The sequence below is a fragment of the Danio aesculapii genome, chromosome 9 (assembly GCF_903798145.1).
Source record: "Danio aesculapii chromosome 9, fDanAes4.1, whole genome shotgun sequence".
Lineage (NCBI taxonomy): Eukaryota > Metazoa > Chordata > Actinopteri > Cypriniformes > Danionidae > Danio > Danio aesculapii.
This window is the reverse complement of record NC_079443.1, coordinates 33205858-33218342: the sequence shown is the minus strand read 5'-3', so window position 1 is coordinate 33218342 and position 12485 is coordinate 33205858. Positions and strand designations below refer to the sequence as shown.

General features: G+C 36.6%; 1 protein-coding gene across 3 annotated transcripts in view; it reads left to right on the top strand.

The window, feature by feature from the left end:
* Positions 1-12485, top strand: part of ankrd44 (ankyrin repeat domain 44) — a 59154-nt gene that overhangs the window by 29011 nt on the left and 17658 nt on the right. For 2 of the 3 annotated variants that reach the window (XM_056465486.1, XM_056465488.1), the window contains exons 12-15: positions 1208-1325; positions 3492-3560; positions 3834-3974; positions 10444-10509. In XM_056465486.1, the coding sequence (XP_056321461.1) occupies positions 1208-1325; positions 3492-3560; positions 3834-3974; positions 10444-10509 (394 nt within the window). The remainder of the gene's footprint in view (positions 1-1207; positions 1326-3491; positions 3561-3833; positions 3975-10443; positions 10510-12485) is intronic. The other variant, XM_056465487.1, reaches the window with a different exon arrangement.

Below are 12485 nucleotides of genomic sequence, written 5' to 3'. Positions count from 1 at the left end.
CCCTTTTCCTCTGATTGGCCAACCAAATCTGAGCTCGTGACGTCACCCTCAAAATAATAGTCTATTTATATATATATATAGAAAATTTAAATTATATATATATATATAATTAAAATGGGAGGAAATAAAATAAAGGTACACTTTGTTATAGCCCCAGGGCCCTATGTTTTCTTATTCTGGTCCTGCTAGCAACTAATAAAAAAGCTAAACAATAAAAAACACTAAGTAAACCGTATTAATTAGTATTACTATTAGCCTATTATTATTATTATTATTTTTATTATTATTATTATTCATCCATTCATTTTCTCTTTGGCTTAGTCCCTTTATATTATTCTTAATAATATTATTGTTATTATTATATAGGCCTTGCTTGGAAACAATCATGCAAACCAGGTGCTGCTCGGAAATGGCTATCTTTGCTCAGCATCAAGTGCAAATCAGCAAGATGTTTGGCAGTGAACTATGACCTTATTTTAATAAAAAAATTTGAAATAATACTGCAAATTTACGTTTTTATTTGCATACACAACGATTGTAAGCCTGCTAACTGATGAAATCATAGATTATGTAAATATATATATATATATACATATTGATTTCTCACCTCTGATTCCTGATTTCTCACCTCTGTAAGTGATGGGTGTTTGTCTTGTATATAAATAATAATGATTAAAAACCTGGGTGCTGATCGCAAAGGACTTTTATTTTAAGGGCATCATCACAAGCTCAGATTTGTTTGACCAATCAGAGGAAAAAGGACATTTCAGCACCGCCTTCATGTGCATAATAAATTTTAAAGTCGTTTATCAGTTTTCCTGTTTTCCTGCCCTAAACAAAATAACAAAAATGGAGTCAAATCTCGTTGTGTTTTTTTTTTGTGTGAGTAAAACAAAAAACCTTCTTAGTTTTCCTTTTTTTTTTGAAAACTGATATGAAATGAATGGAAGATACCCTGATTTCTCACCTCTGTAAGTGATGGGTGTTTGTCTTGTCTTTCCTGTGTGCACTGTCTTTGTTTTCCCTGCACTAACATCCTTTCTCTCTGTGTCTCTCTTTCTCTCAAACCGTCTCTTTTCTGGACTTCTTTTTCCTCCATTTCACTCTTTCCCCCTACTGTGGTCTGACACTGTCTGCGTCTGGTTGTGGGGACACTTTCCTTTTCTGTGCACTGTATCCTTCCTCCTCATTCTTTCACTCTCTACAGGAAGGAGGTATAGCATAATGTGCCCTCTCAGTAATGACTCGGTCCTGTCTGCAGGCTTCCAAATCGATACGCCTGATGACCTGGGGAGGACATGTCTGCACGCCGCAGCTGCGGGAGGGTGAGTCTGTCAATCTGCAGATCTGATTTTTACTTGTTGAGCTGCAGAGTTGGATGATATTGTATATAAGATGTGTGCTATATTAGAACAATTAAAGCTGGTCTGTGATCACTGAATTACTCAATTTAAATAAATGTTTTTATAACTAGAGTTGTGTATATTTAATTCGCCTTATTTTAACATTCAACAACTCTGTTAACAAACAGAGACTTCTGTGAGGTAGCTTGAACAATCAAGTTATAAATAACATAAATTCTTCACTTTTGGGCTTTAAAAACGATATAAAAACAAATATAAAAAAAATTAAATATAAAAACAAATAGCACCTTAACTTAAAATACACGTCAGGCAATTGCAAGTTTACATATCTCACAGTTTGCTATGGCAATGTTGTCACCATTTAACTATATAATACCACCAGACAGCAGATATACTCACGCTTTCCGCTTCAAGCTGCTTTGCTGGCATTTAACCAATAGCGTCTCTGCAACAAAGTGATGTCATGCCGCATGTGTCTAACTCTGTGCCACTGCATAACTATAGATGTGTTAAAAAATAATGAATATATATTCATATATATTTGAGTTCTGATTGGGAGGTAACGTCCAATACCATTTGAGTCTGAAACCATGTGATCGGTCCCGATTTCCAGTCACGGACTCAGATCTGGACATCCCTATATTTTGGCCATTGGAAGATGACAGATTTGTCAACAGGTTGTCAAATGTGACATCTGCATATACATGCACTGTAAAACCCAAAAAGTAACTTAAACCATTTGAGGAAACTGATTGCAACAAACCATTTAAGTTCAAAAACTAATGAGTACTGTGAACTTAATCCATATGAGTAAATGAAGCAATTTGAGCACAGTAAAACCCAATAAATGAAGAGAACTCAAACCAACAGAGTACTGTAAAACCCAATAAGTAAAGGCAACTCAAACCGTTTGAGGAAAGCGATTGCAACAAACTATTTGAGTTAAAACAAATCTATAAGAATACTGTAAACTTACTCCATTTAAATTGAAGTAATGAGGTATTTAATTAACTCATTACCTTCAACACTGAGTTTAAAACTCTTTTCAAATAAGTAAAATTAACTTTCAGTACATTTTGAGTTAACTACACTCATTTCTTTTTATATAATTGACTGTTGGGTTTTACAGCGGATGTATGGTTGTGGTGACGATGACCAAGTGTTTATTTTAAAAACATCTTTCAAAATTGCTAAACCAAAAAAATTCTCAAATCAAATCTAAACAGAGAAATAAATAGTGTTAAATAGTATATTTCAAGTGTGCATATGCATTGTAGGGGAACAAAATGATTGAACCTTTCATTAAAGTGATTGAGCAATTTAACTGAAAAGTGGGACTTGCTTTCCTTTAGCTGAGATGTAGAGGATTGCAGTTTTACTATTTGTATTTGCAGTTTCACTGTTTTCTGTGTTTGATCTCTCTGTTTCTGTTTCTGATCTGACTCTTTGGTACTGCAATGTTACGCCAGGGTGTCCCTGGGGTCTTAAAAAGTAGTGAAAGTTAATAAATCAATGTAGAGAATTTTAAGGCCCTTAAAAAGTAATAAAAAGCCTTTAATGCTATTTTGCAAGGTATTAAATTTCATATGATTTTAGATTATGCAATGTATGGTTGTATGCTAAAGTTTGCCTGAATTAAATCTGCGAATATCAAGATGCTGTGTAGTTTATGAAATCAATGAAATCCTATTAGATTTGACATCATGCTGCTTTGTTTACATTGGTAACCAAGACAACACCATTATTTCTGCTGTTCTAAAGGCGCCAACCTGCTGAATTAGCTAGATTTAATAGATTTTTATTCAGTATGTGAATAATGTTTTAGTTTTGGATCAGTTTCTTACATGAATATTTAGTAAATATACTGTAAGTTAAAATCTCGCCAATGTGTGTGGTTTTAGTGGTTTTAAGGTCTTAAAATGTAAAGAAAGAGTCTTGAAAAAGGTCTTAAAAGGTATTGAATTTCACTCTCTGATTCCTGTATGTTCTCTGTATGTGAAACTGGTTAGAAAATTTTGAAGTGATTGATCTAATGACTAACCCTCTGTGAGACCTGCTGTGTGCCCACATATCAGCTCAAGGCCTGAAGTCAAAGCTAATCTCACTTTCTCTCTCTCTTTCTCTCAGAAATGTGGAATGTGTGAAGCTATTGCTCAGCAGTGGAGCCGATCATAACCGCAGGGACAAACATGGAAGGTGAGTTCTTGAGTTCTTGGTAAACATTTATGTCAAGGCATTTATTCAACTAATTGCTTGAGTTGTCCAGTTCATCACAGACAGTATACATTGACAGTAAACAGACAAATTGCTGTTTTTTTTTCAGACATTTTCACAGCTGTTTATAGAACCACCAACTAGCTTTTATTACTGCATACATCAAATGAAATCATCCCTTCTGTAGTAGTTTGTTCCATCATACTTATATTTTGTCATGTTATTTCCTCTGTCTTTTGTTATGGGTGTCAACAGGACCCCTCTTCATTATGCGGCAGCTAGTCGTCACTTTCAGTGCCTGGAGACTTTGGTGTCCTGCGGTACCTGCATTAACGCCACTGACCAGTGGGGGCGCACTGCTGTTCATTACGCTGCTGCTTCCGACCTGGACAGGAGGTACACACATTATTTATCAAGGATTACTCCCATAATTGGTAAAAATAAAGATACATCTTAAATAAATATTGCACTTTAAGCTTTTTAGACCCAGATATTATGACAGATTTAAAGTACACATGAAATCAAAACAAGCCATATTGATTTTGTTAGCTCACGTTGCTAGATTTTTTTGGGGTGTTTCCCAGTGATGGGTTGCAGCTGGAAGGGCATCCACTGAATAAAACATATGCTGGATAAGCTGGCGGTTCATGCCGCTGTGGCAACCCGAGATTAATAAAGGGACTAAGCCAAAAAGAAAATGAATGAATGAATGAATGAATGAATGAACATTGGTAAACTTGTGGTGAACAATTAATCTGTGCACGTCATTATAAAAAAAAAGAAAAAAAAAGTTTGTCGGCACCAGTGGTGTAGTGGTTACTTGTAAGTGCATTGACGCATGCACTCCGGTGCTCATGGCGCCTCGAGTTCGATTCTCGCCTTGTAGCCCTATGCCAATCCTTCCCCTCTCTCTGCTCCCCTTGCTTTCCTGTCAACAATCTCTACTGTCCTGTCCATTAAAGGTGAAAACCCTGAAAAAAATGTGTATATATATAGTTTTGCCCTTATAATCTAAAATTTTAATCTAAAAATGCACTTCCTGTTTGTTTTCAGTTAAATTCATAGATTATGGGCTCTATATTTTAACGATCTAGGCGCAAAGTCTAAAGCACATGGCGCAAAAGCATTAAGGGCGTGTGCTAATTTGCTATTTTAAGGACGGAAAAATATGCTTTGCGCCACGGCGCATGGTCTAACAGGGTTGTGCTTATTCTCTTAATGAGTTATAGGTGTGTTTTGAGCATAATCATAGTCTCATCTCCCATTCCCTTTAAGAGTCAGTTGTGTCGCGCCATGGCGCAGTTAAACAGACCTTCTGCATGAGGATAAAGAATGAGCCTCCTCCAATTGGCCTTTACTTTCACTTTCTCTCTTTCGTGGATAAGGAAACGGTGTTGTACACTCCACTGCATAAGACATCCATTAGCTTACATAATTATTATTTTTTTTTGTTATGTGCAAAGATTTGTTTCAAAACTATTTCTAAATTCAGTTTTAATTTCCAGCAAAGGAATAAATGAACAATAATAACGAAGTGTGGTCAAAAAAGTTATATCCAAACACACGTCCTATTCTTATGCTCCATATGATCAAAAACCAGACAGGTGGACAAATCCAAGCTTGTTTTTAATAAAACAAATATAAATATGCATGTAATAAATAATAATAATAACAAATAACAAACAATTGTTTGCAAATAACAAATTGTCGTAAATAAACTGAAAAAAGATGAAGAAGGCATGTCTTAAGCCTTATTGCGCCAGGTGTATAATAGGGCCCTATGTCTGTCTGAGGTATTGGTCTTGGTTAACATCTCTCCCAAACTCTCCCAAAAACCTTTTCCTGATCTTTATGAATGAAATGCCTACTTTACTACATCCAACCAGCTTGCAGTAGAAAAAAACAAGCCACGCTCACCTACGTTTTCTCATTCAATACTCAGTTTCTCTAAAAACTGACGTCACAATACAAAAACAAAACAGTTGCAGACTTTAAAAGTCAAAATATAAAAGTCTACTTGGTTTTAATATTCTTACTTTAGAGCAGGGGTGTCCAAACTTGGTCCTAGAAGGCCCTGCTGAGTTTAGCTCCCACTTGCTTCAACACACCTGTCAGGAAATTTTTTGTATATCTAGTAAGAGCTCGATTAGCTGGTTCAGGCTAAAGTCTCCAGTACACCTGTCATCCAGGACAGAGTTTGGACACCCCTGTTTAAAGTATGTGCCCGATCCACTGCCTTTCAAATTTTTCTGTTTGCTAATTGGTCTGTTTTTGGTGCTGTACAAACTCAACATATGTGCTCTAGAAAGAGGTAGCCTTATCTAATCTCTATGAGTGACAAAAAGATTTTCAAAGTGGTTCATAAAAACAGTTGCGTACATCTTTTAATGCCCTCATTCCTTTTTTTGACATCCCATGGGCATAATTATTGTTACAAAAACTATACAGAACGTGTGTGTGTTTAGATCAGTTATCAAAAATGATGGTTTGTGTAAAGCACTTTCTGATGACAGATTTTGCAGCGCACACACTGTGTGTTGTTGATTTTTAATGCTAGTTTGTATTTGAAGCAGTGAGATGGTGGAGAAAATTTACCTCAAAATTTGAGGTAATCTCAACTAAACACAAAACGGGGCAGGACACAGAGTAGCTTCTCCCCTTTAAAAAAACAGCCAATAGCGTTTTGTTTTTTTCACAGCTCTGCCAGTGAGAGTGGTTGAGCTCAAGCGCATTAAAGAAAAGCAAATGAGAAGCGGGCAGGGCATGTCAGAAACAGGATTGTTTGATTGGTCAAGATTTGATGAGAAACTGACGGTAATTAAAACTGATTTAGGTGGAAGTGACAAACTGCAAGCTTTGGGTGTTTATATCAGGTTTATATCTTATAAACATGAATTTTGTCACTGTTTTGGAGCAAACTAGCTTATAGACATCCTTAAAATGAACATACTGATTGTTATATCTTAAAAACTTTATTTCAATTTCATTTTACTGAGGGCAAAACACCCACTAAATGAATATTTTTAGCACACAAATGGACCTAGTTGTGTGGCCAAATAACAGGATGCATTTCTAACCCAAAGAAAGGATTTCGACACCGGCATCAGGTGAAATGGAGTGCAGCGCCAGTCCTCTTCTCCAGAGACTGCTAGCAGCTACAGTAACACATATATCTGTTACCATGGCAACCACAGGCTATTTTTAAGTCTCTTGTCATTGGGGTAGTTTATGTGCAGAGACGGGGGTTGACGTCAAGTTGATACGACATACGGAAACACCTTTAATTTTGCTTAATTACATTAGCTGCTGGAATTCACAAAGAATCTTGTGAATAAGTAATGAGATATGTCCGTATACTATAATATCATTTATTTTTATTAGTGTTAGATTTAGGTTTATTCCTGCATTTCGTTGCCTTGTACTTGTACATGTGTGATGACAATAAATTGAATCTAACCTAATCTAATCTAATCTAATTTATAAAAATATTTGCTCCTGGATCAATATTAAGTGTGTGATTATTAAATAATGACACATTTTGTGATATTAATTATATTAAAAAAATAATAATATATAACCGGTGAAGAATTTTACTGTCACGGTTAGAAGAAGGAGGACCCAAAAGTAGAATGAGTGCAGGGGGTGCTTATTGACAATAATATGTGAAAAAGGGGTTAAGTGTAGCACAGTTCAATGGTTTAATGGACAGGGTAGTGCTGGATGGAGCAGACAGACAAAGGAAGTTGTGCTGGAGAGTCCTGTTGACGTAATCAGTGGCCACAGAATGCCAGGAGAACAGGAGACGGAGCTGGGATGCTCAGGCCAGGCAGGAGGTGGTTAAGGCCTTGGATGAGGCACTGCCTACCAGCGATCCTGGAGAGTGGTGTTCTCACCAGTAGTAGCCTGACAGCGGATACCAGCTGCCAAGGGTTCACAGCAGGCAGGGCTGGACAAAGACAGGACGAGACGAGACAAAGACAGACACAAAGACAGACAGGGGAACTAAACTAAGAAACAAAATAATAAAAGGAAAACTAAAGCTGTTAAAAATGAAAGCAAAGAGAAATTAAATTGGATTTAACTTACTGAAATAAAACGGGAAATAAATCCAGTAAAAAGGAACTAAACACTTAACGCTACTAATAAAACAAAGATAAATGGAATAATGCCGCAGTCACACTAGAGTTTGAGCTTGCGAAATTCTGTCATAGAAAAGTGCAGTGTGACCGCAGCTTCACTTAAACAGGCAAATTTGAAAAGGATAAACCAGACGGGATGACACAGAAGGCCTACTGAAAAACCACACAAAAACAAACATTAGACAAAGACAACTCAAACTCACAAACAACAGCACAGAGAGAAACGAGCACGGTCAAGTCACAAGCAACAACAAGTAACATGTAACACAAGATACAACATGCAACAGTGAACAGATAAAGACATGAGGGAAGAGAGCACAAAAGGGAGGAAAGAACATGAGAACTAGGTGCAAACACGGACTACGTTTACATGAATATCAGTAATCGAATTATTTGCCTTAATCTAATTAAGACAATAATAAGATTAAGGCGTTTACATGAGTTGCATTTTGAATGTTTCTTTCATGATCCCATTATAGGCCTAGCAAATAATTCGATTAATGTCATTGCGTCACCGCGCTATCCACATTTCCTGCGGAGTTTCATGTAGTTTCAGGTGTTTCGTTATTAATTTGTCGACTTTAACTGCAGTTTGGCACTTTCACTTTCATTCGAGCATGCTCCCCGTGACAAACAAGATATTGGATGCAACTATGAACTGCTGGAAGAGTTACGTTTAAATGGAAGTTCATACCGCATGCTGAATGGAAGAAAAAAAACCTCCGCATTTCATGATGCAGGTGTCTGTGGTCTGCACTGACTCGGTAGGTGCAAAGAGTGTCAAACAGCCATGTGTGTGTGTGCTTATCCTGTCGGCAAAAAGCCCCACATGACAGTAATAGTTCGATTAAGGTGTTTACACTAGTTACATTAGTTCGATTATGACCTTAATCTGATTAAATTAATCCAAAGTCGCTGTTTACATGGTTAACTCTTAATCAGAGTATTGTCTTTATCGCATTAAAATCAAATGATTGGTGTCCATGTAAACATAGTCACTGAGACTAAAGCTACACTATGGTCAAACTGCACTTTTCTCCCCATAGACTTCTAGTCATACCCACGCAAATGCGTCAGACTGGAAACGCAAGCTCGTGCGTCAAGTTTCGCAGTTCGCTGCGTTGAAAAGTTCAAGCTTGGTGAACTCTGACCTGTGAAATCGCATCACATGATTACGTGAGACCAATCGAAGATCCAAACATGACCTCTCTGGACAGAAATTTAAAACATTGACCAATTGTCGCTTTTTTTTTATGTCTAATCATCTTGTTTAATCCCGCCCCTTTTCACAGCGCTGTACAACAGAATTTCGCATGCACAAACTCAAGTGTGACTGCAGCTTAACATGTAATACAAGATACAATGTGCAACAATGAAAAGACATTGAGGGAAGAGAGGCAGAAAATAAAGGGAGGAAAGAACAGGAGGACCAGGTGTAAACACTGAGACTAACTACGACTAGATGAGGGCTAAACAATGGGGTGTGGCAGTTGGAAACAAGGAGGGAGGAACAGAGGAGCACATGGTGTATACAAACACAGGTTGAGCCATGTGCTCAGACACAAGATAAACATAGGCTGTTTCTCAATATGCGTTCTTCAGCGATCTTCAGCGTCCTCGTGTTCTCGTGTAACGTCATCATCAACTGCCAAAGTTCAATTCATATACTCAAGAACGCAGGACAGCTAAAACTTCCTGGATGTGTTCTTGATATTGAGGACGCATCGATGCAGACTTGAGCGCAGAACTTGCTCTAGAAGTCCCAGAAGTCATTGCGACTGGAGGTGGGAAGCGCAGCATTTTATATAGATTTATTATTAAAGTTCAGAGATATAACTTATTTGCCTCAGGAGTTTCCCTAAATGAAACGGTAAAAGTAAACATCACCATAAAAATCTTATTAGAGGCATAAACACATTAAGGGTGTTTATTTGCTGAAATTCGTATTAAAATCTGTTTTATTTATATTGTGCAACGTATATTTATAATGTTTTTATGCATAGTATATATTGTGAAAAGGGGAAAAACAACAAAATTGTTGTATGAATCCTGTAATGTTTAAATAATTTTCCTTTAAAAACACGTAAAGGTCACGTGACCATCAGGAAGAACGCAGCATCTCATTTCTCACAGGACGCGTTCTGTGTTCTCGTGGTCTCCCGAGTTTGTTCTTCCGAAGTGACCTGGCAAGACCGGTCTCCACAAGAGCGCAAGTCCATTCTCTGCATTCTTGAAATTGAGAAACAGCCTTAGACAAGTTGAACAAGGACAACACAGACACAACATGTTACATAGACCCATGACAGTTATGACATAATTTTTCTGACATGCTACCACAGTAATATTATAATTAGTTCCTTCATGTTCTCATCTTGGTAAAAAAAGTAATAAACTTATAATAAATCAATATTTACTTTTCACAAATAATAATAATAAAACAATTGCTAGCTGGATAGGTCTACTATAATAATTTAATTTATGAGCCAAGCCTAAACAACAAATCCACACGCTTGTATTAAGTGGACATGGCAACCTTCCAAGTCTCAACAAAACACAAGGCTGAACAATAATTTAGGAGGGTTTGCTCACATTTAAATGGTCACTCGTAAAACTTTACAGTGTGTGTGTAGCCATTAATATTATTCTCAGACTTTTTTTTTTTTCTCAAATGAGTGATTCAATTAATTATTGAGTGAGAAGTGTCTGTGTGTGATTTTTCTCTGAAGGCGGCGTGTGGTCCTGGAACCGGAGAGTGAAGGAGTTCAAGCTGAGAGGGAGAAGGAGGCCGCTCTGTGAGTTCTCTGGAACGGTCCACATCTGCTCAGCCTCATCTCTCTGTCCCCCCTCTGTGTCCACATATCCCACCGTTCACTCCTACTGTTTACGTGTGTGCTGCTCTGATGCCAAAACACTGGATGCTTGTGTCTGTGTGCGTCTTTAACCTCATCGTTTTCATGTCTGGGACAAACTAAATGTATTTTCTTTCTCTTCCCTCTCATAATATGCATTGCTTTCTATTATTTCAGTATATTATTGCAATTAATCTACATGTGTATATACTGTATCTGTGTATGTAGTATTTGATATTAACTTGCACAAGATTTTTAGGGAGACAATGGGCTCTATTTTAATGATCTAGTGGCAAAGTCTAAAGCACATGGCGCAAAAGCATTAAGGGCGTGTCCGAATCCACTTTTGTATTAAGGATGGAAAAAACACTGGTTTAACAGGGTTGTGCTTATTCTCTTTATGAGTTATGGGTGTGTTTTGAGCATAACATGCATTAAACCAATCAGAGTCTCATCTCCCATTCTCTTTAAGATCCAGTTGCGTCACACCATGGTGCATTTGCTATTTACATGGCGGACTTTGTAAGTGGAAAAACTGAACGCTTCACTAGCGAGAAAAGAGTTAAACAGACCATCTGCGTGAGGATAAAGAATGAGCCTCCTCCATTTGGCCTCTTTACTTTCTCTTTCTCTTTACATTTACTCTTTACTTACTTCCGTGGTTAAGGAAACTGTCTTGTACGCACTCCATTGAAGACATTTATCAGCCTAAATAATTAATTTAGTTTGTTAAGCGCAAAGATTTGTTTTAAAACTATTTCTAAATTCAGCTCTAATTTCCAGCAAACTAATAAATGAACAATAATAATAATAAAGTGTGATCAAAATAAAACACACGTCACATTCTTATACCCCATATGGTACAAAACCCGACAGATGGACAAATCTAAGCTTGTTTTTATTAAAACAAATATAAATATGCGTATCATAAATAATACTATTAATAATAATAACATTATACAAAAGCGAATTGTCATAAATAAACTGAAAAAAAACAGTGGCATGAAGGCTGTAATTTTTTATATTTATGTAGTAAATAATAAAATTGAATAATAAGTAAAAGAATACAAATTTTATTTTATTCCTTTATTTTTTTTCACATGTAAAGATATTTGCATATTGCTGCACATCCTTTGTGTATTGAGCAATGTGTAAGCATTTAAGGCGCACAACTAACACGCTCTGCACTGAACTTTAGACCTGCTTTCAGTTGGTCAATGGCGCAGTCTATTTTGATTCCTCAAAAAAGCAACGCTCCAATACTGCGCCTTAACACACCTCATTTCTAGACCAGCACACCCATGAGTCCACAAAGTGGCACAAATGGATTTACTATTTAAACAACGTGGTGCAAAATGGGAAAATTAGGGTTGCGTTGGTCTGACAATAGCAACAAATCATGCCAAACACGCCTCATTGTGCCGGGTGTGTGATTGGGCCCTAAAAAGCCAAACTCTAAAACTGGTTTCAAACTACTTTTTTATGATGCTGCTACTATCTGAGAGATGCTAATTTGTGAAAATAGTGATGTCATGCGCATGTATATTACATGTTCAGTCTATATTATGTCCAAGTACTTAAAAATAAATAAAAAGCTGACTACAGTATATGTACAGTTGAAGTCAGAATTATTAGCCCTGCTTTGAATTTTTTCTTCTTTTTTTAAATATTTCCCAAATGATGTTTAACAGAGCAAGAAATTTTTTACAGTATGTCTGATAATATTTTTTCTTCTGGAGAAAGTCTTATTTGTTTTATAACGGCTAGAATAAAAGCAGTTTTTAATTTTTAAAAAACGTTTTAAGGTCAAAATTATTAGCTCCTTTAGCTTATATTTATGTTCAATTATTTACAGAACAAACCATCGTTATACAATAACTTGCCTAATTACCCAACCTGCCTAGTTAACCTAATTATAA